The sequence below is a fragment of the Biomphalaria glabrata genome, chromosome 6, assembly GCF_947242115.1.
Source record: "Biomphalaria glabrata chromosome 6, xgBioGlab47.1, whole genome shotgun sequence".
Classification (NCBI taxonomy): domain Eukaryota; kingdom Metazoa; phylum Mollusca; class Gastropoda; family Planorbidae; genus Biomphalaria; species Biomphalaria glabrata.
Genome location: NC_074716.1, coordinates 21,425,937 through 21,452,739, shown reverse-complemented (window position 1 = coordinate 21,452,739; position 26,803 = coordinate 21,425,937). Strand labels below are relative to the sequence as shown.

Sequence of the window (26,803 nt, the reverse complement as noted above, 5' to 3'; positions counted from 1 at the left end):
AAAGAATTTCATATATAAATATTTATTCATTTAATAGAAATATCCCAGGTAAAATGACTGTCTTCTCTAATCTAGCCTCAAGAGTCAAGGAATGTGGCTAGGTAACCAAGGTCACTGAAACTGACTGACTGGCTCAAGAAATTGTTGAAACTTTGGGAACGGGCTGGGAGTGGTCAGGGGTGGGGTTAAACAGCGGGAGCGGACTGGGAGGGTGGTCAGGGGGTGGGGTGAAAATGCGGGAGCGGGCAGGGAGGGGTGAATTTGCCGCATGGGGCTGGTAGGGGAGGGGTGGGTGTGTATAGCTTTGATCGGGAAACAACAGATTGACCAGAGAATGATGAAGTCCAGGTCTTACTGTAATAGGGCGTGTCGAAGGTGCCGAATAGGGCCAGATGCATTGCGCAATCCTGTCACTGTAGGCCAATGAAAGTAACTATCAGTGCTTGCTTACAGGGAACTTCTACTGTCAAAAACAGTCTTTAGATCTCTATCGGCATTTTCTCTTGTGACCAATCTATCTCCACTTCCTCTCTAAGATCTACACCTCTGCCTCTATATTTTTCTGCCCACTCATCTCCCACAGTTTGGTGTTTTCTACTTTGTCGTACCAGTGTATTTTTAGGATATTTCTCAGGCATCTGTTGATGAAGGTCTGTACTATTTTTGTTGTCGCTTCAGTTGTTCTCCATGTTTCCGAATCATTCAATAGGACAGCCTTGACAATAGAGTTAAAGATTCTTAGTTTAGTCTTGTTTGAGATGTGAAAAGATTTACAGTCAGGTTGGTTTTAGCTGTGTAAATCAGTAAATGTCTGACGCGCTAGATTTATACGACGTTTAATGTCTTCAGGGTTAGGGTTAGGGTTAGTAATTTTTTTGTTAGATTTATCTGAATTTGACAAATTTATCATTCTGTTCTGCCTTCCCTTCCACAAGCACATCTTAAAGGTTAAGGTAGTTGGGGATAAGGCGATTATATTTATCGTCATCACACCCGATCCGACTCTGTATCTATCATCGGAATCTTTTGCTTTATCGTTTAAAAGGGGGGGGGGGGCTGAAATGGTAAAATTCAATACTCTACCCTCAAACTTGACTTTGCATTTACTACTGACTTATGAGTGGCTGAATTTTACATTAGAGAGAGGTAGCGACATAATATATATTTAAAAAAAATAATATGAACAATTAATCTAACGGGTTGGTGGTGGATGTGAAGCATTAAGCGGGGAATCATCTCTACCTCCCCTCCACAGAATCCTTTGATGTGCAGGCCTAAATTATATAATGTGATTTTCCCCCGTATTCTTGTGATTGTACTTTTTTTTCCGTTTGTCAGCTTTTCTTTTGATTCATGAACATTCTGTTGAAAATTAGTTATTGTTGGTATTTTCGGAATAAAACATGCGCTAAAAAAATCAATTATCTTCTAAATTAAGTCTCTATTGAAGAGTGCCTAATTTTCTGCCTTGTCAAAAAGTGCCCGATTTCCCGGTCCCGGGTGCTTAAATTACTGGGAGCTTAAATATTTCCAGACACCAGTCGATTGTGAGTCAGAAAGAATAAAATGATATGTTAATAGCAGAGCTGAGTTTGTCACCCAGTCCATCTACTGTACATACACACACACCGTTTTCCATTCATTGGACCAAGGCAGACTCAGCTTCGGGTCACAGAGGTCGTTTAGCTTCCCTCCCCTTATCACTGTTAAAGCAAAGAGGGACACCCATGAGCCGCTAGCCGAAAACGCCATCGTCTGGATGTTATGTCATCCTGGATGTCTTGCTAACTTCTGTCCCCCCCCCCCCCCGTAAGACTTAGTTTTCTTTCGCCACTTTCTCTTCCCTCCCCTCTTCTTGACATTCTTTCATTTTCCATATATGACTCCCCTCCCCTCCTGTGAATGGTAATTGGTGTGCGTGTGAGGCGTATTGTATGAGTGTGACTTATATAACGCACCTGTGGTGTATTGCTCCAGTGGTCAAATATGGGACGTTTAGTAGTGAGGTATGTCTTTGATGGTTGTGAGATATGAACAATATGGGTATTTGGCGCAGTAAAAGTGGGCGCTGTTTTCTTTTGAACTTCCAGACCGCCGAGCAGCAACTTTAGAACAGAATTAGAATACGACTAATTTCGTATTTATCACCAACTACCAGTATCCACTTGTTCAGGTATTACGATGTGTTGTAATTATCTTTGACTCAACTCTTTTGACACACAAAATAATCAGCTCTGCAAAGGTTTATAGTGCTTTGTTAACAGCGCTTAATAAATTTAATTATTATTTTGTAGTTATTTGCAGGAGCTTGCATACCTAGATAAACCTAACTCTATCCTAACCCTAACATTAACGGTACCTAAACAGTAGGCCTATATCTAGAGGGAAAATGTCGATTTTTGCACATTAACGTAACCTGTAGCTAATCAGTTAATGAGCAGATTAGCTAGCTTAAATATATGGCTCCTCCTTCGTAGCTGAAGATGAGATTATTTCCCATTTTCTATGAATTTGAAGATGGCTTTGGAGTCCATTTTTTCTTTTAAAAAGCCGACCACATAGATGGCATGGGTTGCTGCAGATATGCCTGCTTCATTTCTCATCTTCCTTTTTTTTAAATCTTAGATCTACGTTCTTTGTTGATTACCAAGCTCCTTGCGTTATATCATGAAACACGACACTCACGGCCGCAACGGCCGCAGTCAATAAGAAAGGACCCAGAGCTATAGCGTTTCCCTCACACTCCTTGAGAGAACTCTTAAGGGTGTCTTTGTAACGTTTGTGTTGACCGTCCTACGCAATTGTTGCTGTGGCATGGATACTGTTTATCCGTAACAACGTGTGTTATATGGTCAAGCCAATAAACCAAATGGATTATTCTTTAATGCAACTCTAATGTCCAACCCAAACCAAAGACTAGCTAAGTAATGTGCACATTGACGGATTTTAAGCTTTAGCGGTACTGTGTCAGCGTGCACTTGTCTCCTCTACCGCCTTAAAATCGTTTTCTAAACTAAAATGTACTAAAATGATGGTACTGATAAATCTACCTTAGTCTAGTCCCCTGCCTAGAATGAGAAAGGAGGGGATGGTGGAATTAATATGTCTCATTAATTGTTTTACCATTAATAAGATACTTGATAAGCTAAGTATTTTTTAACTCTCAATAATTTCATATAAAACACACGCGCAAGTACGTACGCACACACATGCACATATATACACGCATATGTACATACACACGCGCAAGTACGTACGCACACACATGCACATATATACACGCATATGTACATACACACACATAATGAAATAAAGCATCATCAAATTAAAAAAAAAAAAGAACATCTATGTGTAAAAACAAAAAATACCGATTTTTTTTTTTTTTTTTTTTTTCAGATTCAATAGAACACAAAAACATGTATTCTTAACAAACTCAATCTACACCAACACATACAAAATAAAATATTGAGAAATAATATAGATTCACTAGTAAAATGTACATCTATTTCCTGTTTAAATAAATAGGTCTACATTCCCTCTTATCTAAATGTATTCAGATTTTATTCATGTAATAGTTGGCAGCACACTATAACTCATTTTATTTATTTAACCAACAAAATCCATCTGGCAACAATTGGTTGCCTAGGAGCTGTTGCTATCATCATTTTAATATGGCGGCCGCCAGCTAAAACATGATCATACCAAATATAGATCAAGACTCTCGATCTAAATCTAGTTCTATAAAGATGTCTTCTGACATAGATTTGTCAAGTATCCAAATAGTTGACGAGACTCACGAAAAAGCAAGGGCAAGGAAAGAAAAAGAAACGTACACAGAGTTTGCAGAATTGCACCGCAGTCAACTTATCAATTCAGGCGTGCCTGAATTATACTGGCCTAAACTTTTTAACAAGCTATCCGAAGAGGTAGTCTAGTCTCATCTACATCATCTGATACTGATAGATCTATTATTCTATACCATATGATACACTGATACAGACTATACACTATTATTAAGTATTATCTATACTCTGATCTAGTCAGTATTAAGTATACTGTATAGTTTGTGAACTTTGTGTCTTTGACTTTATAAACATGCATGATGATGATAATGATATTATAATATTATTAGAATTATATCATATCTAGACTAGCCGACCGGCGGCATAGCATACATGATAATTCATGATACGCCGCTATTTTGCAGGGCGGCCTTAGGCCACTGCAACCTATGCGACCACAGTGGGCCCGCACTTTATAGGACCGTTTGATTTTCTTAAAAGCTGAGCTCTAAGTTTGAAAAAAAACCTGTTTGGACGCCAAACAGTAAAAAAAAAACCTGTGTGAACACAGTTCTGTTTGAGAGAGACCCGAGTCAATGCCTATGTAAAGCATTGTCGGACGCATGCTTGGCTGAACATGGCTGAAGGCCGAGGACACCGGGAGCCTCCGCTTTTTACTTCGTTATATCTATGTGATAGGTTTATGGGAACTATTTTGCAACTCCGCCCATGCAAGAGGCAGACTCTCGTCTACCCGTGGGCATCCCCACGAGAGTTTTGTTTCGCCATTCATTCAGCCTAGTTACCTCCTCAAGTAACCATTTCCACCCGGATGCCACGATGAGGCAGAACAGCGTACCCGGGCTTTATAGGAACTGCTCTAATTCTAGGTTTATAAATTATTAAATTAAACCATTTTGTAACTTATAACAGATTTCCAGCGCTTCCTGTTGATTTACCAGGTGTTCTTGGAAATCTCCTGAAATTGTAAAATATATGAAAAAGTCCTGGAAATATCCAGATATTATTAAAATCTTTTAAAAACTCATACAAATCTCCTGAAATATATAGACAAAAATTGTCATTTTGGTGTCATTCAATATGGAAAACGCCAATCCTACGCGTGATTAAAAAAACCCTGCATTATGCAATACCTGTAATTGTGGAATCTAGTGAAAGAAGCTTTTCGTGTCTCAAACTAATGAAGAATTACTTGAGGTCAACAATTCTCGAAGATAGATTGAAACCTTTGGTAATTCTTGCTTTTGAGCGTGATCTATGTAGGAAATAGAATTTTGATGATATACTGTATGACTTTGCTACACGCAAGGGTCGTAAAGTAGTTCTGTACGTAGTAAAGAATGATTAAAATGCAAAGACGAATTTATTTTCTAATACAAACTCTTAAATTTCACTTATTATCCGCTTTCCTAACCAAACTTGTCCCCGCGAAATCTGTTTCGCATAGGGCTCCACAATTGTTAAGTCCAGTCCTGCTATTTAGTGATGGGTGAATACAGAGATTACTTGTTCTCTTTCCTTGACTTCTTGGTCACAATGATTAAGTCCAGCCCTTCTATTTAGTGACGGGTGAATATTACTTGTTCTCTCCCCCCCCCCCTCTTTTTTTTCCGCCTCTTAAATTAGGTAGGGTAACTCTACTCTGTCCGACTTGCAAAAATAAAATAATGATCTTTCCATTACGTGGTGTCCAAACTTTTGAGCCATGAAGAGAATTATCTATATAGATTATATAAAATTTAAATATAACATTAAATATATATATATATAAATATATATATATATAATATTATAGTAATCCTGTAGATCAGCGTCCCACGCTCACAAAGTACAGATAATTAGCCAGAATAAAATTTACTTCATATAATAGATGTAAATAGTGTTTTAATAAATTTGGTTGTCAAAAGTAACATTTATATTTTTTCTATACATCAATAAAGTGCCTTAGCGACTTCAATATGATCAGTGCGCTGCCATTTTTTTTTTAATGGTGATTTATAGTGGTGTGCCAACTTGTAGCATTTTAAGGATATTTTTTTGGCACATACAAAAAGCAGCTGCATGAGGGCTAAACAAATTATATAGTTAACTATAGAAACTATGGCTAAAATCTTGATAATGGATGGTTGGTTGGTTGGTTGTGAATGGCTGGATGAATGGTTGGTTCGATGGATGGCTGTGGTTAGTTGGGTTATTGGTTGGTAGATTAGTTCTTGTTGGATGGATGGTTGGTTGGTTGTTGTTGTTTGACTGTATGGATGGGTGGTTGGTTTGTTGAATGGATGGTTGGTTGATTGTTGTTGTTTGGCTGATTAGATTGATGGTTGGTAATGGTTAGCTGGTTGGGGGGGGGTTGGTTGATATTTTGGTTGTGGTTGGTTGAATGGTTGGTTCGTATTTTGGCTGTGGTTGGATGAATGGTGTTGGTTGGCTAGATCGATAATTGTTTAGTTGGCTGGTTAGTTGTGGTTAGTTGGTTGGATAGATGGTGATGTTTGGCTGGTAGGTTGGTTGTGGTTGGTTGGCTAGATGGATAATTTTTTATGATTGCTTTTGGTTGGATGGATGGATGGTTGGCTGGTTAGTTGATATGCTGGTTGTGGTTGTTTGTTAGGTTGGTTATGGTTCAGTGGTTGTGGTTGGTTGGCTGGATAGATTGATGCTTGGTAATGGTTAGCTGGTTGGTGAAGGTTTGTGGAGGTTGGTTGAATTGTTGTGGTTGGTATTTTGGCTGTGGTTGGTTGGATGGAGGGTGATGGTTGGCTGGTTAGTTGGCTAGATGGATAATTGTTTTGTTCGCTGGTTGGCTGGTTAGTTGTGGTTGGTTGGTTAGATGGATGGTGATGGCTGGCTGGCATGTTAGTAGTGGTTAGTTGGCTAGATGGATAATTTTTGTATGGTTGCTTGTGGTTAGTTGTCATTGGATGGATAGTTGGTTGTTGTAGGTTGGCTGTATGGATGGCTGGTTAGCTGGTTGGTTGATATGTTGGTTGTGGTTGTTTGGTAGGTTGGTTGGATGGATGGGTAGTTGGTTGGTTGTTGTTGATTGGTTAGATAGATTGATGGTTGGTTTGGTTAGCTGATTGGTGAAGGTTGGTAGGTTGGTTGTGGTTGGTTGAATTGCTAGTTGGTATTTTGGCTGTGGTTGGTTGGATGGATGGTGATGTTTAGCTGGTATGTTGGTTTGATAGATGGATGATTGGCTGGTTAGATGTGGTTGGTTAGATGGTGATGGCTGGCTGATATGTTGGTTGTGGTTGCATGGCTAGATGGATAATTTTTTTAAAGATTTGTTGTTGTTTGTTATGGTTGGTAGGTTGGTTGGTTCTTTTGTTGGATGATTGGTTGGCGTGTAGTGCTTTGATAGTGTCAGTATACTAGCACTTGAGATGAAATTCTATTGGGAACAGACCAATTTTGCTCCAACTGCCTTTCTATTGTAGATGACCCTCCTCTGCCGCCACCCATGGTGGCGATGAGACTGTAGCGCGAGTCCCTGACCAGCATGACAGTAGTCACGCTGATTTCTTTGTTGGACATTCGAGCTTGAATAGCCTTGAATGCTCTAGTTATCCCTGTAAAGTCAACGTCCAGAGAGCAGGCAGCGAAGCAGCATGTAGCGGAGAGCTTGCCTGAGTCAGTCCTGTCCACCAGGTAGACTACTAGGACCGCATACCCGAATCTAGCAGCACATATAGAACTAGAAAGAAATGAGAAGGTTGACAGACTCGCCAAGTGTGGGAGAACAAACAATTAAACATTGCACTCTATCCAAAAGAAATTAAGAAACTAATAGTGAATAAAATAAATGAGAAATGGAAAGCTCTCATCCTGAATCACAAGAAAGGTGATGCTTATTATAAGCTATCCTGACAAGATCAACATCTTATCTTTCGACTCAGGACCAGACACACTAGAAGGAGACAACATATGTACCGGAAGCTCAAAATTGGGACCAGTGAAATCTGCCCATGTGGAGTGTCACCTTAAAAAAAGTCCAGTAGGGAATCCGCGCCGAAGGCACCATTATCTCGTTGATTGTTAGAAAGGCTTTTATCCAACAACCAGGCCTGGACATGGGGCTCTCACTCCTGTCCTGTCTGAGGGCTCCCAGCAGTGATGGCCATAATGACTGGGCTAGAGTGGGGCGTACCACGTACGGTACACAGCGCACTGACCCCATTCCTGGGCCCCACTCGCTATAAGTGTCAGAGAGCAGCGCTAACTATGGGGAGATATCCTCATATTCCTACACTGTAACCACCACTATTCTGTGTAAGGACCGCCACTCCAGCTTAACGGCTAACTGATGACGGCCCCCCCGCATGGAATGGTGTGTCGGACTTGTTGGACGTGTGTGGGCATTTCTTCCATCCCAACCCCGAGTGAGATAAAAAAAAAGCTCACCCAGGAAATCCGCCAAGGGCCTGGTTTGCTACTGGTACTTAGCCTATCTAGTTCCACTACTAGATGTTTCCTCGTTGGCGCCACGCTAAGGCGACGGGTAGCTGGAATTCTCCAGTTGAGAGTCACCAGAGAATGCTAAACATGTACAGTCCTTCAAAACTGCATTCCTTACCAAGAGGCCTGAACAAGACGCTAGCCCCAAAACACCCCAATAGAAAGAAACAATATGGAGAGCTCCCTGATTTGGAAACCACTGCACAGTTCATCTCATATATTGGTCTAGTCATCTGAACGCTCCAACATAAAAATGAGAACGAGGAGGAAGAAGAAGATTGGGCTTGTCTTAAAGGTGCCGCTAATAAACCTACATGCATCATTGATCTCTGAGTAGTACCTCTGTTATATGCACTACGCCATCTAAACAGGAAGCCGAGTATGTTCGACTCTTCAAGAAACTGATGGAGCTAAGACCAATTCTTGCTCCATAGAGTGTGATGTTAGATTTTAAGAAGTCAAAATGCAGTAAGCACAGTATTCCTGGCGACAAGACTTGTTAGTTTTGTATTCCATCTTGGACAAAGTCTCTGACGTAAAGTACAAAATGAAAATCTTGCAGCTACATGCGCCCTATCGTGACGATAAAAGAACGAAGTAAAGCTGCAAGCAAAGCAAAGTACCTCCAACTTAATTAATATATGTTTCGCAGCTATTTTGCCAATGTATGGAGTTTCTACATGACATTGCATACATTTTGACTTTGTGGAAGCCCTTTTCTGTAAATATGACAAATATGGAAGTATGCGTGCATGTTTTTGAAGTGCATTTTTAGAATATAAATAAATGTGATATATATATCCTTGTAGTGAATCGTGTTCGTTCTGTATATAGAGGTCCCCGCTGGCATTCCAGAAACTGACGGATAGTCCCTCGACCATTCTGGTTGATACACACGTCTATCGTTAGCCTGGGGCGATTTTGTCGGCTGACTATGCACTCACACAACTACCAAGTTTTAACAATACCATATTTGAAGTGCTTACTGCAAAATAACATGAAAATATTTGATTGGCGCTATTTTGTCTGGTCGCTGTGCGAATAAAGTGACCTGGTCTACCGGGCTAAAGCCTGCCTGCTCTTGCACCAGGATAACAGCACTTTGAAAACACCAAACAAGTTGCTCGTTATACATCCGTTTGGCAAATTTGCCTTCTTTAGAAGTTAGTCTTCCTCGTTCTCTCTTCTTCTTCTTCCTCGTTCTCTCTTCTTCTTCTTCCTGGTTCTCATGGAGGTTAGTGTCACGGGTGTGTCTTGACCTATCTTGAAAATAAGAACAAACATCGCTTGTACAGTTGTTAGAATGGATTTACTGTTCATGTTATGGCATGCCCCAGTTTAACATTATCCATGAACATTTTTTTTTCCCCAAAACTGCTTGTAAAATGTTAAACATGTTTCGGATGTTCCTTCGGAGTTGAAGATAATTTACTTCTTAGTCCAAACCTCCCGTAGGACGACGGGGATGGGAGCGGGCAGGGTTTGAACTCGGGACCATCAATAAATCTGAACGACAGCCCAGCATGCGACCAGGCAGCCATCCTGCTATAGAATGGCACACTATATAGAAGGATACAGACTTTCAGAATTTGGCGTCACAGACTAAAAACGGAGATCCAATTGTTGTTGAGATTGATGAAACGAAATACTTTCATTGGAAATACCACAGAGGTCAGTGGAGGGAAGGCCACTATGTGTTTGGAGGCGTTGTGTGTTGAAAGACTTTCCAAAAATGTTTTTTAGTTGAAGTGCCTGATCGTAGTGCCACAACATAAACTATCTATAACACAACCCATTTTGCCTGAAACGCACATAGTATATGACGTATTGGCTGCTTGTGCTCATGTAGCAAATATAAATGGTAGAGTTTACTGTCATTCTGTAGGAAAACATCAAGACAACTTGATAGACCCAAACGGCGACAAACACACACGCACAGAACATAGAGAATCTATGGATGAGACATAATTGATTAGCATGCATGACTAGATTGACACATGAAATGAATAGGACGTCTTTTTTAAGTAACGGACCGTCTTTAATCTATAAGATAAGGTAAGACAATATTTTTTATCTATTTTATAGATTATAATTGGGCCTATGGTAAAATAAGTATTATTATAGGTTAAGAATGTGTTCATTCTTCAATTTTGTTATTGGTTAATTTTTCTTGATTGAATTAAATCTAATATTGCGTACATTTACAGCCAATCTATATCTGGTATTATTCACTCCAAGCATAGATTTTCTTAATTAAACTGATTGCTGTATTAATTTAATAGTTTATATTTAATTTTTGGAAAACTACTGGGGGTGGGGGGGGGGGCATAACAGAACCTAAATATAAAGGTAAGAAATAATTAGTAATTATAATGGTAATTATATTGGTATCTAATAAATCTTGAAATAGATCTAGATCTAAAACAGTTACTCTGCATATGAAAAATTTAGCCCTAAAAATATATACCTAGCCTGATTATGACTTTCTTTGAGACCTTGCTGTCTCTACTCATCTAACAAGCCCAATGCATGTAACACCAAAACTACCTGGTCAATCAATAATTGTTAGTCAACTCCCCCCCCCCCCCCCTTTTTCTTTTTTTTTTCTTTTTAGATACTTGTATACATTGTCTCCACTCTTCTAGCATGATAAGTGGACATGGCATGGGAGGGAGGTTAACCCTTCCCCCACTTCTGATTGACTTTCTTTGAGACTACATGAACTTGAAACACAAACACACAGCACAAAATTATAAGCCACATTCTTTATCAACATTATTGCAAAACATGCAACATAAACAATATAGTTTACCAATTAAATTGTTTTTAAAAACATTCATAAATTTTGCACACATTGTTCTTAGTTTATTTCAAAGCCTTATACCTGTTTTTTTTAGCTGGTGTATCAATTGGCTTATTGGGAAGTAGAAAGAGGACTAATAAATAACAATCTAATATAAACTTTGACACATGTAAATTATGATTGAGTCTGGTGTGAATGTACATTTTGGTTTCTTATAGTTATAATGTTTATTGTTTGGTGTAATGCACAAATTGTAAGACAAATATCCATACGGACAATAAAGATTATTATTATTACTCCAGATAAAACTGATGTTTTACAGTGAAAAAATTAATGAAAGTAGAAATAAAGATGTAAACTCAGAAATCCAAGATAAATTTAAAGAAAACAATCCAGCTTACTCCTTGGGAATGACCACTAATCTTAAAATGAAGGAACTAGATGAATCCCTAAAAGTCCTCAAACCAAAACAAGCCCCGGGCCCAGACAAAATATCAAATGACATGCTTCTTCACTTGGGTCCTCAAGCCAAAAGAAAACTGCTACAATTATTCAATGCTAGCTGGAAATCTGGCAGAATTCCAAACATCTGGAAAAAAGCCATTATGATCCCTATACTAAAGCACGGCAAGCCAAGAAATAAACTGGATAGCTACCGTCCCATCAGCCTCACTAGCTGTACTTGCAAACTGATGGAAAGAGTGATAAATAGAAGGCTGACATGAATCCTTGAGTCAAATAACCTACTCACTGAAGCCCAGGCTGGCTTTAGAAAAGGCAGATCAACAGAAGATCAAATTGCCTTCATCACACAAGAAATAGAAGACGGCTTTCAAGAAAAGAAACCAACAACAATTGTGTGGGTTGACTTAGAAAAAGCATTTGACAAAGTCTGGGAACAAGGTCTCTTGCTCAAGCTAATCCAGCATCACATATCCCACAGAATGTACAACTGGATAAAGGAATACCTAAATAATAGAAAAGCCTTAGTTTGCATGCAAGGACAAAGAAGCCACACAGTGGGTATAAAAAATGGTGTCCCCCAAGGAGGAGTCCTATCCCCAACACTTTTCCTAATATTCATAAACGATCTAAATCAAAACCTACCCAAAAAAGTTAAGAGCAGCATGTATGCAGATGACCTTGCCTTAATTAGCACAGAAGAATATGTAGGAACATCGAAATTTCGATTACAAGATGCTATTGATAAACTCAATAATTGGTCCAAAGACTGGGGCATGTCTATTAACACAAAAAAGACAACATATACCATATTCTCACTGTCAACAAAACAACAAACAAGAAAATTAACATTAGATAAGGAAGCTTTAGAAAAAAATGACAGCCCTACTTATCTTGGAGTCACCTATGACCCGAGACTAACCTGGAAAAACCAAATAGATAAAACACAGAGTAAAGGCATCCAGAGACTATCCCTCTTGAAAAAATTAGCTGGCACAGATTGGGGAGCTAATCACAACATCCTGAAAAAGACCTATACCAGTTATGTAAGACCTGTACTAGAATATGGTGCCACAGCATGGGGCTCAGCAGCCCAAACCAACCTAAGAAAAATAGACAAGGTTCAAAATATTGGTCTAAGGATAATGACAGGAGCAATCAAAACAACACCCATAAGAGCTATGGAGGAAACCGCTGCCCTGATCTCTCTGGATGAAAGAAGAGAAATAAAAATCCTTTCCCAATTCACTAAATTGGAAACCTTGGAGAGGCACCCACTCAGAACAAAAATCCACAAAACTGGCACAAAAAACCGTCTCAAAAGGACCAATTTCATACAGGAATCTCTAAACCTAAAAAAGAAACACCAACTTGAAAAAATTACTCTGGAATCCTCGATACACTATAATGAATCTCCACCCTGGGACGAAAGCCCTCTTCCTACTATAAGGGACCATATTGAAAACATAAAAAGAAAATCTGATTACAGACCAACAGAGCTCAAGGAAATAGTGAACTGTTTTCTACATACCAATTACCCTAGCAATCAGTGGATCAGAGTTTACACGGATGGCTCATCCCATAAAGCCACCACAAATGGAGGAGCTGGAATACTTATCGAATGGCCAGATGGAGGAAAACTAGAAAAATCCTTTGCAACTGGAGAGCTCTCTGACAGTCACAGAGCAGAAACGGAAGCACTAGCACTAGCTGCTACCATGCTAGCAAATCATCCAAGTTCCCCTCACAGTCAGATTGTCTTTCTAACAGACGCAAAAACAACCCTCCAAAGCCTGCAAAACTCTGATTCCCCTTATATTAAAAACCTCAGAACAGCACTCACAAAGCTCAACCACAACAGCAAAAAAACTGTTATTCAATGGATACCAGCTCACATACAAATAGCAGGAAATGAGAAGGCTGACACACTCGCCAAGAGTGGGAGAACAAACTCACAAGTAAACTCTGCACTCTATCCAGAAGAAATGAAGAAATTAATTGTAGATAAAATAAATGAGAAATGGACGAGCTCCCATCCAAATCACAAGAAAGATGATGCTTACTATAAGCTATCCCGACAAGACCAACGTCTAATCTTTCGACTCAGGACCGGACACAACAGAATGCGACAACACATGTTCCGGAAGCTCAAAATTGGAACCAGTGAAATCTGCCCATGTGGAGTATCACCAGAAAATGCCGACCACGTCCTCCAAAACTGCTCTCTCTACCAAGAGGCCCGTATAAGACATTGGCCCCAAATCACCCCAATAGAAAGAAAACTATATGGAGAGCTCCCTGATTTGGAAACCACTGCGCAGTTCATCTCATGTATTGGTCTAGTCATATGAACACTCCAACATAACAATGAGAACGATGAAGAAGAAGAAGAAGTGAAAAAGGAAGCTACATGTGTTGAGAATGTAAAAAAAATGGTGCATGTTCAATATTAATGGAAGCAGTTCTGCTGTAACCATGTTTTAGCAAGAATACTGCAGATGTTTGAGGCCTTTTTTTTTTTAGGGATGTGGGTGTTTGAGGAGAAAACTTTAATTTTTGTTACAGTATAATGTTACCATAACTTAAAAATATGATAGATCAAATTTGAATATTAATAATAATAGCCATCTCAATCACTCATCAGCACTGCTAATGGCTCTGTCTTTCCTTCTGAATATTAAGGATGAGTATAGCATTTCACTTTGCTACATAAACCCAATTGCGACCTGCATATTTTTCTGCATCTCGAGCAAACAAAGCTATTGTTCATCGGCAGTCTATTTTGGTTTTCCTTTTGTCTTTTGAGCCTTTCTTCAATAAGGGTTTTTCTTTGGGTCTCTCTCAGATGTGTGTCCTGTGAGAGCTCTCCAACTGTCTCTTTCAGAGGTCATCTGCTGCCAGCTACTTTCCTCTAGGCTAGTGAGGGTGAAATGATGCCTGAGTTGATCTATATAGCATTTACAGGGGACATCTCTGTTAAGCTGTCCTCTTTTAAGCTTGCCAGAGAAGATCGCCTTTGGCAATCAGTCATTTCCCATGCATGAAAAGTGTCCTACCCAGCGTAGCTGTCTTCTTATCTTCTTATATTATATTCTTATATTATACAGACGTTACCTTAATAAAGAAGATGATTACGTCCTATGCTTCATGCATTTAGTCATGCATATTAACCAATGACTTAAATTCTGCCAAGTCACTGGTTTTCCTGGCTATCTCAGGCAACCCATTCCATGCTCTAATAGCACTAGGGAAGAAGGAGTATTTGTGCAAATTTGTCCTAGCATATGGGACGAGGAATGTGCCTTTATCTTTGTGTCTTTCAGAGTATTTTATTAAATTTTGTATTTGAAGATTATGGTTCAGTGTTTTATGTATAATTGCTACTTTACTTTTGAGTCTTCTGTCCTGAAGGCTTTCTAAATTTAGTGATTTTACTAAAGGTGTTACTCTAGTCAAATGTGAATATTCGTTTGTTATGAATCTCACTGCTCTATTTTGTGTCTGTTCCAGTTTCTTAATGTTTTCTTGAGTTGAGGGGTCCCAAACGGAGGATGCATATTCTATTATTGGCCTAACCAAGGTTAAATAACATTTTAGTTTTATGTTCTTATTTGATTTATAGAAATTTCTTTTAATAAATCCTAATGCTTTGTTTGATTTTTTTGTAGTTTCATCAATATGTGGATTCCATGACAGTTTTTCATTTATTATAACACCTAGGTATTTTGCGTTTTTAGTCTGTGTTACTGGTTTGCCATGAATAAGATAAGTGGAATTAATTTGTTTTAGTTTTTTTGTTACTCTTAACAACTGACATTTTTCTGGGTGGAAAGACATGCTCCAATTTGATTCCCATTTCTGTAATTCATCTAATTCTCTTTGTAAAATATCTGTGTCTTGTGTTGTTTTTATTGTTCTATATATTATGCAATCCTCTGCAAATAATCTGACTTTTGTTCCTGAAGTAATGCAATTTGGTAAATCATTAATGTAAATTAAAAATAGTAGTGGACCCAAGACTGTTCCTTGAGGTACACCTGAGTTTACTGTTATCAGTGTTGATTTAGAGCCATTTATTATTACAGTTTGTTCTCTCCCTATCAGAAAATCTTTAATCCACTGATGCAGTGGACCATTAATGCCAAAATATTTTAATTTTTTAAGCAAACTGGTGGTGAACTTTGTCAAAAGCCTTAGAAAAATCTAGTAAGATAGCATCTATTTGTCGAAGGATAATTAGTGCTATAATGTTTACACCAGCAGAATGTAGTTATTTGTAATGTAGTCTTGCCAGTGCATGCCCATTTTGTAGTGAATGCACTCTGATAACGTTCGAGGAGCCTTAAATGCCTTTGATAGCACACCCAGGTCTTCGAGCCTTAAAAAAGTGTGGTGAGAACTACTGCTTTATAATAGACTTATTCTGACATACTCTTAGTTTGAGGCAACCTAAAGCGCTGTTGGCCTTTGCGAAAGGGTTGTGGCGCATTGTTTGAAACTGTGCTGCCCAGGTAAGTAAAATGGTCAACAACATTAAGAAGATGGCCATCTACATTGATTTGTGGAGCTGGGTTAGTTCCGATTGGGACTTCTGAAGCATGATCTCTGTTGTTTTTTTTTAGGTTAATGGACAGGTCAAACATGACCTCATGCCATGCAGGCATGGTCTCATTTTATTTAGCATTGCTTCAAAGAATATTGCAGAGTGTTAGAGCAAACACAAAATCATGCTTCACACTGTTCTCTATAGAGAAGTGAGCTGATAGGTCACCATTGTTTCTGATTAGACCTTTTTCATATGCTCTTCAAGATTCACAGCTATTCTGAAGCAACTACATAAAAAATCTAGAATATAGTAAGAATATAGAGACAGTTTAGATTCTAGATGAATAGAACTAGACTAGATCTAATCAGAGATAATCTAGCTACCATCCACCATATTCATTGATATTCATTATTCTATATTAAATAGAACTTCATATAAAGGTGATATAGATCTTTGATATATTATTATAGTATATTAATAGATCTAATATTATCTAGAGATTCTAGTGTTTCTCAAACTGGACAAAGTATAATAAATTGTCTGTTTAGTGTCCATTGAAGACAAAACTATACTCTATTTGCGATTACATCCTTTCAAACCCTGTGTTGTCTGTTGGGATAAGTGAATGAATCATTAATTTTTATTACACCATTCACACATACATTGTAAAAACATTTTTGTATGTTTTTGTTTTCAGATTTATGATGCTGGCAATGCCTTTGAAATGAAACAAGTTCTCCTAATGAATGAAACTGAAGAAACTATTGGGTCTCATTGGATAGTGTGTGCTACATCATCAGTGTGCATCTATGAACCACAACAGTATGTACATTAAGAAAAGTTTTATTCTTAATACCAGAAAACTTAACATTGAATATTAAATTTATTTGAAGCTTCTTTTATAAATAAGCATCTTTTTTAAACATTTTTAGTGTTTTGATAAAAAGATGGTGTGTAGCTCAATTGCATAAATGCCATTAGAAGTTAGGTTTTTTTTTTTTTTACAAAGCTTCTATCAACTCACTCTGTAAAAAGTTTGGGAGCTAAACCCTGTAATTTTCAGATAATTTCAGTAATTTTCGTATAGACTATTTAGGTCTATTTATTTATTTTTTTTAAGACAAAAAATTTTCTTTATGTGGTGGGTTTGTCACAGAAGACAACTAAATTCTAAATGACGAAGGCAACTCGTAGGACGATTCCAAACTTTATTATACACTAAAGACCTGCCAAAGGCAAACATAAAACATAATTACAAATAAACATAAACTAAACATAATTAATAGGCCTAAATACTAGATCTAACGAAAAACAAAAAGAAAATCTTATATCATCTCTTTTACAAACACAAGAGAGATATGAAACACCAAAAACATTATAAAAATAAATGACAACATAGTTCTCTAAAAATAAATCAACTAGTTCTACATAACACTAACATACATTGTTTGAAGAGTTTCGCTCTTTCCTTTCCTTACAAAAACTATAATTAAATATAACAAATCTATACACTCACAAATATACTGTTTCTTAAAAGCCAGTATCTAAACACTTGTTGTAAAAATACATTTACAAGATGGACAGTTCACATTCTATATAGAATACTACAGGTACGCATTTCAATAAATGAATTCATCTACATGCTGGCTTCTAAAAATAAGAATAGTCCAACATGAACAAAAACCGCGGTAGTGATATTCTATATAAACTACTACCGGTAATTAAATTTACAAGCTAATATGAATAAGTAAAATGTGATTACCTGCAGCCATACGTGAACACATGGTGTAGAACCAAGCACAAAAGGGAGTGGAGACGACTTAGGTCCAGTAACATACGGACGATAAGAGATGCCGGTCGAATGGACAGTGCCCACGTTGGTCTGCCTTGTCATGCGCGGACACAAGGTGCCATCTAGGGTGAAGGGTCACGTGGATATCGGGGTGGCCGGTGTTTTTTAAAAAGATATCCACTCCACTACATTTACATTATTTTTTTTTCTATCAATTCTATCTAAAAATTGTTAAGCTTATCATCTTAAGTAATCTTTGACTAAATCTTCACTTTTTATTTGATTTTTTAATTATTTTGTTGATTATTATTGTTTAAACAGGCTCTAATTTAGCTTAATTAAGCACTCTTGTAATAATAACTTTCTTAGTAAGAACATCTAAACATGTGTGTTTCTACAGCATTTATTTGATTGATCATGCATGGACATATAATGGTAGCAGTGCAGAAGATGACCTTAAAAAAATACCTGGATTGCTTGAAAGAATGGCAGCCTTAATGGATATTGAGACAGAAACTAAAACCAAAAAAGAGCTTATTGACACAGTTTTAGAAACAATGTGGCAGTATGTATATTTTTGTTTCTTTTTTTTAACTCTGGTTAATTTAGGAAATGCTACAAAATGGACTATTTACTCAATTTAAAAGCCTAATTGTAACTCTATGGATTGGTAGCAAGTTTTCCCATCATTGTCCTCTCTTAACCTAGCGAGACTTAGTTTACAGGAATAAGTGTTGTAACTGTCTTATCATAGAGAATTGACATTTCCATTTGTGTTTATTTCAGATTTAACCAGACTTATAGATTTGGAAACTTTGAACTGGTAATATTATTTTTTTGTGTGCAATAGGAGCACAATAAATTCATATTTATTTTGGAACATAAATAAAAAGAATTGTTTATAACTTAATAGAACTACTCATTAATTTCAAAATTCTCATCTGTACATGAACAAAAAATCTAGTTCTTTTTATTCAGTGAAATGATTTTCCTTATTTCTCTGTGTATTATTATTATTATTTTATTCTGAATTGAAAAAAAATTTATATTAAATTTGTATATGCAAATAAGTAAATATATATGTTATCTTTTTTTTTTTTGATAGGGTTCTGATGATTCTATGCCTAAATGGTATATTATGGATGAATTTGGTAGTCGTATTCGTCATTCTGAAGAACCAAATTTTCGTGTGGTACCTTTCTATCATATCAATTCTGGATTAGTTTACTCTATCATGTGGCCAGTCAGAGAGATTGAAGTAGGAGGTTGGTACAAGATACGTTCAAAAGCTGTTTTTTTTAATTCATTGTTTGACAATTGTTATTTGTAATTTTTAAAAATAAAAATAACTGTCTTTGCAACAGATGAAATTACCCGAGATTATATTGAAGGTGAAACAAATCCAACTGTGAGATTAGCTCGGCTGATGCCTTGGGAGCCTGTAGATCTAATGCACATAAGCTACACACAGGAGGAACCAAGCATTGAATATTTCTCTGTTAGTTGCTTTATTTTGTTTTCTGTAAAGCTGTTCCTATTAATACTTTTTTGGCTTATTCTGTACAGCATAGATTGCACCAGAGCTTATTTCTTGGCAGCATTAAATGATTACAAGAAGAAGCAGACAACTAGATGCCTAATAAATAAGAAAATATTTGCGTACAAACATAAATACTACAAGTAGATCTGAATCTTTAGAAGTACAAATTAAAAACTTAGTCTGAATAAAAACTACATCTAAATTTGTTGAACAGTTTGTCATTATTTTTTTCATTAATAACATTGAACTATATTTTATCCTTGTCCTTATATATTTGCAGAGCTACACACAAATTGAAACACAGCCATCTCCCAATATAAAGTTTATAGGACCAAATGAAAGCAAAAAGCTTAAAGTCTTTTTAGAGTATGATAAATTTTCAGCACATTTAACTGATCCAAGGTTTGAACTTGTAGACAATCCAGATGATGCTGACATACTTTGGTATTTCCAACACTTTCACCAATTTTAGTAAGTTGGCTGACAATTATTTTAGAATATATACACAATTTTTTTATTTCATGTTTTATTTATTTATAAACTTGTATGTAAATGTTGATTTTTTTGTTAAAAATAGTGCATTAAGCAATTGGATTATTGTTTTAAGTTTTTTTTTATGTTATTTTTTTTATGCATTTCAACTTTTGTTAAAAATGTTGAATTTTACTCTTATGATTTGTAAATATTAATTTTAATGATTTTTTTGTCTGATAATTATTTTACTTTGTTTAACAAATGTACATTTGTGTAATCCCTTTAGTGAACTTAGTTTATCTCGTCCCAACTGTATGGTCAACCAGTTTCCTTGTGAGAATGTCATTACTGTGAAAGATTTGCTGGCTATAGTTGCAAGGAGAGCAGCAAAGCCCATCAAAGCTGAAACATTGAGTTCAAATCCTAAATGGTTGCCAGTCACATATAATTTAAAAACAGAGTTAGCAAAGTTTGTTTCCTACTACCAACATCGAGAGAAGAGGTCAGTTGTTGTTTTTTTCCATACATGTCAGTTACAGTGAAGTTATTGTTGCATTGCCTTTTAAGTGTTACATTTTTCTTATCATTGAATATTTAGGGGTCTTGATAATTTTTGGATATGCAAACCTTGGAATTTAGCCCGTGGACTTGACACTTACATTTCCAAAAATTTAGCACAGATTGTACGATTGCCTGATTCTGGACCTAAGGTAAACTATAGAATTTTTAGTGAAAAATATAATTTTTTTAATGAATTGAAATATAGTAAATGTCTACCATAGAAAAAAAAGATAATTATCAAGTGTTGCAAATGAAACTTGTATTACAAAATTAAAACATTAATTTGCAAGGCACAAAGTTTTATATATTTTTTTTTTAAAGATGTCCTGTATTAATAATTTGCAATTGCACTTTTTAAATGTAAATAGAATTTTTAAAGGGTTTTTTTTGTAGGTCATCATGAGCCTAGTTATTAAGAATGTAATGTTTTTCTTTGAGTAACAGTAGACTAACTATTTGTATTTTAGTTTTGGTGTGTCTACACATACAACAGTGGCTAATTAATTTTAAATGGAATTTTAAATTTCAAATTTGGTCTTCTATTTCATATTTATTCATTGATTAACATGCATGACTAGATTAACACATAAAAATGCGTAGGACATAATTATCTTCTTTTTTGAAGTAACATCTGCAATATACATTTTAACTTCTCTGTTTCATTCACTAGTTAGTTGTTACAGCTGGTTTCATTTATCTTCACCATAACATTGGTGATCTCAACTAATGAGACATTTAAAAAATTTTTTTTTAGGTTGCTTGTAAATACATTGAGAATCCTGTACTCTTTCATCGATCTGATGTTGAAGCTGATGTGAAGTTTGACATTAGATATTTGGTTTTGTTAACAAGTATAGAACCTCTACAGTTATTTACTTATCAAGTCTTTTGGCTGAGATTTGCTAACAAGTAAATTTAATTCCATTCTCTTCTCTTTTACATTTAAGGGTTGCACATAGATTCAAATGGAGATTAAAAAAAAAAGATAAAGATAACTACTTTTTACATTTGATAAATACAAATATTTATGAGGAAATTACTTTGATTTATAAAGCTTCATTTATCCTTCTCATTTTTAAAATTAACTTTAATAAACTTATATTTGATTTAATTAATTCTATTTTAAATTATCTAGGCCATATTCTTTGAATGATTTGTATGACTATGAGAAACACTTTACTGTAATGAACTATGTTGAAGGAGCTGAGACGAAGCTCAAACAGATGCATTATAATGACTTTATTCCTGAATTTGAGAAGCAAAATGAAGGCTTTTTTTGGAAGGATATTGAGGTAATGTATTTGTTGATGTACATAAATAATTTAATCTGATGATAGCTTGAATTATGCCACACAATTATTGCTTTTTTTTTTTTTAGAAACTTAGAAATTAAGCCTCATGTTTGCATCTTTGACTTTTATTTACTTTAATTTTGTATGAAGATTTGTTTTGTAAATTTTGACTTACTCTAAAATGAGGTGAGATAAACTTAGACCAGCAACAGTTACAAACATAGCTTTACTTTTAACTATATCTTAAAAAAAGATGAGAAATTCTTAAGCAAAGACAAGAAGACTAAGAAAATTTATGTTGGAAGATCCTTGCAAACAAATCTCTTGGCATTGGCATGAATGACATTCACATAAAAAAGTTGGACCTATGCGTGCATCTTCCTCTTATAGTACCAACAATTATGTCCTCTTCTTTTCTTAAGTTTTTCCTTTGATCCCATAAGTAATTAAAATTTGACAGGTTACAAACATCTTGAAGAAAATGAAAGAAATAAAATAAAATAATTGCATCCATTTTTTCACATTCCATCTTTATCATAGAGGTTCAACTTCCGCCTTTATTTTTTTTTTGTATATGGATATACTAACATGCATTGTACAAATATACAATGTTGTGATGTGACATAATGCTGAATTGAATAGATCTCAAACTGTGATGATTGTATTGTGGATATTCCTTGCTCCCATGTAAATGTAACACAGCCCCTTAATGAATAAAGCACAAATGATAATCCAATAATTAAATTCTAAAACTTTAAAAGTTGTGCATTGGCAAATTAGCACTGTGATAAATGCTTCAGATGCATACAAAGTAATCTATGAGTATGTGGCTTTATTTGCAAATCTTATTTTCATTTCTATTAGACTTTTTCTGCATTTTCTGGCCTTTTCGGTAACTTATCGGGAATCGATTTTCAGTCAAAATTTAATGATGCCCAGCGCCTTCGTTGTGGGACAAATAAAAGTGACGATTCCAAAGATGTTCATTTTTTGGCTTTTAACTTTAATTTCAGAGAATGATTTAAAACCATTTTCCTATTGACAATTGTAAAAATGACTTAGAATGAAATAGCATATTAAAATTCATCTTTTGTTCGGTCCATCGACATAAACCTAGAATGTTAATCAAACTTTACCATCATCATCACATTAAATGTAACTTGTAATGAAGTTATTTAACATGTATTTAGCTATTAAAATATAAGAGTATGTTGATTTACTAAATACTACAGGTTCTTGCTTAATTTACATGAAAAAGCTCCCCCCATCAGTAATATATTTTCATTATTGATATTTGGTGATATGTAAAAGATTTATCCTAGATCTAGTACTAGATCTATCTAGTTTACTACTATTTTATCTACTGCTACTACTGCCATAAAACTTCTTTTCTTTTATAACTCTCTGCCTAATTGTATAATATTGATTTAAATAAACTAAAATGCACACAAAGTAATAGTAGAAGGTATGTAGGTAGATCTGGACATGTCAACACATTTTTTGCAGAAAAAAAATCTTAGTAAAAATTTCGTTGTTTTCAGTCACTAATGTAAATAAAAAAAACTTGCCTAATAGTATTTCAAGAGTAACATCCCTTTTTACGTTTTTTTGAATGGTTAAGTATTACAATAGTATCGCATTTTTAGTTCATGATTCTTAATAAAAATGTAATATAAAAAAAATTGGGGGGGTCTTTTAGTAGGTCGCTAAGGTAAACAATACCCACCAACTTAAAAAATATATTTAAAATACTTCTAGTTGGTTTATTTACATGAAATAAAGTTTATATTATAGATACATGATTCAAGTATTGAATAATGTAAAGAACAAAAAAACAATCCATTTTTTTGTTAAATTTCATCATTCTTATGGTAGATATGTACCTTAATATACTCTATAGTAAACAAGGTGCTATACAATACATTAATTAAAAAAAAAAAGCATTTCCTGGAGGACCATAAGTAACTGATGTATTTATTGTAGGAACAATGAATATGCCATTAATGTCTTATTTTTAGTAGTCCTGCTCACTTTCTTAATATTAATGTGATGAAAAAAAAACTGTAGTTCACATCCTAAATAATGTATAAGTAATTTATACCATGTATACTGTAATATTTAATAAATAAGGCTAATATATAAACAGAAAAATATGTATTTAAATTATTTATAAATAATTAGTGTTGTGATATAATAAAGAAACCACTTTAACCTCATGCAAGCTCACACAGATGCTTGAAACATCAGACAACTTCACAAAATGTTCCAATAAAACCTAAAAAGTATGTACAAGTGAACATGTTGCCTTTTGCCTGTTCTATTCAGTCTCTAGTGTTACTCTTCGTCTGAAACCTACAATTGTCATTTCCTGTCTGACCCTAGCAACTCTTTTTGGTTCTACAGTACTACACACTAAATAAAACTTAATTCTACTAGATCTGTCACATTTGAGTTATGTTTTAATTGTAATGTTTGATTGTTTTTTTTGTCTCACCAAAACTAAACCATGTTTTTGTTAACAGAAGGATATCTTCACTATGATTAAAGAACTCTTCCAGGCAGCTACAAAACTCCCAGCTCCACAAGGCATTGGTAGATCTCCACAATCTCGTGCTATGTATGCAGTTGATTTAATGCTGGCTTGGGATACAGATTCTTCCGGTATTCTGTGATGCTTTGTGGATTTCTAAAATTGTTTATAATTTTTAAATTAGACTACTATTTAAATCAAATAAGAATCTGCAACATAAAATTCTTGGCCTTGATCACTGACTGATAATTACTGGTTCTTCCACTTGCTGTGGACAATAACATTATTACTTTCTGAGTACATGGAACAATAAGCCATTTTTTTCGCAATTCCGATACAATATGTTTTTTAACTCATTAGCTACTAAGCCCATACCTAAGCAGCATCTAAATACTAAGCAAAGGGAGATAACTCCAAAACAGAAATAGACTGACTTTACAAAATATATTTAAAAAAACATAAAACAACATCTATCAATAACAAAAAATACTTCTAAAAAAAGAGAAATGGATGACCTTTAAAATGATGTATAATTTGAATAGGTTTTACAAGATTAAAACAATAAAAACAACAGGTAAAGACGAAAATTAGTTGGAGTGCCTCATTTTTTGAAGACTGGTGGACCCCCCCCCCCCCCCCTCCAATCAGATCTGTAATTTTTGGTAACCTTTAACATTTACCCAAAGACCAATAATGTTTATAAGTAGGAATTTAGTAGGCCTAGACAATAAACATAATGCTTATATATAAAATCTGTATATGTCTTGAGTATTTACTGACTTTCACTGGGTGCGTGTGAGGCCCTTAGTTGCCTGAACATGGCATCATGCTGATGTGGTTCTGCATGTGTCTCAGATTTCATTACTTCTAGCATAACAAACTAAAAGTAATCAAACCATTGTCCAAACCAACGTTGTGAACACCCCCAACTAGATCTATTTCATCTAAAGTTTTCATGTGGTAAATAAAAACTGTTCAAAATATCAGTCAAAGAAGTTGAAGATTCATTGACGCTAGATCCAGAATAGTCTAGATCTAGGCTAGATGATAGATAGATCTAAATTCTAATGCTTACTTCACTCTCTCTCTCTGAATCGGACTAGATCTAAGTCTAAATGTAGCGCTAAATTCTAATGATCAATATTAAGTTCATTATTAGCTGTATTTAGTGTATTATTTGCGATAATGGGTCTAAAAATTGAAAGGTCATTGAGAAAATGGCCTGCGCAGCTAAGGAAAATTGAAAAAAAAATCACAGAACTTTGAAGGCCCATAGAAACTGAAGCGAAAGACGTAAAAACATCCAGGTTTTTTTAATGAAACAATCTATATTTCTAATTTTTTAAAAAACCCAGCCAGCTCAAAATAACACCACGCGTTGTGCAGGATAACGAGAGCTACGCTAGTCATGCTGTGTGTGTGTTGTGGCGGGCGCATTTGGGCGCGTTAGTACTGAGGGGGGAAGGTCGCATTAGTAGCTAATGAGTTAAAGCCAACATTTAAAGCACTTATTAACATTTTTTTGGTTCTGATCTTTCTTCTGTTCCAGTTTTATAATTTATGTTTATTTTCTACACATATATAAATCTAGATCTAAATCTCCTCTAGATCTAGATAATTGTCAGTCTGAATGTGATGGATAATTCTTAAGTCAGTGTGATTATCAAATGTGTTTTTACTAAGAACTTGAAACAATTGTATGAAAACATGTGTGTATGTGTTGAGAAAATTATAGTAAAATTATAGTTAATGATAATGTGTAGCATAATTTTAGAATAACTAAATCTACAAGTACATCTCTATTTAAAATCAAACCAAAAATTAAAAACCACAAAAATTGTCAAGTGAATATAGGGACTACTAAAAGTGTGTTTTTTTTTAATGTAGGCCTAGTTTGTGTTATTCTATATAACATGTCTCTAGATCTAGGACTTACAAAAAAAAAAAAAAAAGTATAAAGAGTGGATTAAATTGCAAATACTGATGTTTCTTCTTTCGAACTGTTCCACTTCAATGATTTATTTATCAATACTTCTATAATATACAGTAAAAAATGTATGTATTGCGGAGCATTATTATATACTAGGATGCAAGGGGTGATTCAAAGAATGGTGTGCTTTGTTTAAAACTGCATTACTGGCTTTGCATAAAAAAAATGGGGCAGCCTAAAAGTTTGTGATTAGGAATCGGGGCTTTCTATTAGAGGATGACACAAAATTATTTGACGTCATTGTAATTCTGGCTGTTGCGCTGAATAATAAAAAATTAAAAACTATTCAGGTCAAACTAACCAGAAACATGTTATGGTTATGCACATTTGGAATTCAAGCTCAAGGGCCTAAGTAGTGTGTGGTTTGTTTGTTTGTGTGTGTGTAGGTCAGCTGTTCCACTGGAAGGTACAAGGACCAAAAAATGTTGCGGGAGAGGCATGTATTGTGTGTGTGTGTGCGTACAGAGGCATTATAATATAGGAAGACAAGAAGGCTACAACTGATAAGCCTAAGAAGTATTTGTAGATACTCTATATGAGGGGTTTATG

General features: G+C 35.4%; 1 protein-coding gene across 2 annotated transcripts in view; it reads left to right on the top strand.

Moving 5' to 3' along the window:
• Positions 1 to 26,803, top strand: part of LOC106075349 (tubulin--tyrosine ligase-like protein 12) — a 29,302-nt gene that overhangs the window by 823 nt on the left and 1,676 nt on the right. Inside the window, exons 2-13 of one of the 2 annotated variants that reach the window (XM_056033165.1) lie at positions 3,712 to 3,926; positions 16,773 to 16,897; positions 18,268 to 18,432; positions 18,654 to 18,690; positions 18,973 to 19,132; positions 19,232 to 19,365; positions 19,688 to 19,878; positions 20,168 to 20,383; positions 20,480 to 20,591; positions 21,197 to 21,351; positions 21,578 to 21,734; positions 24,257 to 24,395. In XM_056033165.1, coding sequence (XP_055889140.1) covers positions 3,747 to 3,926; positions 16,773 to 16,897; positions 18,268 to 18,432; positions 18,654 to 18,690; positions 18,973 to 19,132; positions 19,232 to 19,365; positions 19,688 to 19,878; positions 20,168 to 20,383; positions 20,480 to 20,591; positions 21,197 to 21,351; positions 21,578 to 21,734; positions 24,257 to 24,395 — 1,771 coding nt within the window. In that variant the 5' untranslated portion in view covers positions 3,712 to 3,746. Of the gene's footprint in view, positions 1 to 3,711; positions 3,927 to 10,062; positions 10,320 to 16,772; positions 16,898 to 18,267; positions 18,433 to 18,653; positions 18,691 to 18,972; positions 19,133 to 19,231; positions 19,366 to 19,687; positions 19,879 to 20,167; positions 20,384 to 20,479; positions 20,592 to 21,196; positions 21,352 to 21,577; positions 21,735 to 24,256; positions 24,396 to 26,803 lie in introns of those variants that run through there. The other variant, XM_056033166.1, reaches the window with a different exon arrangement.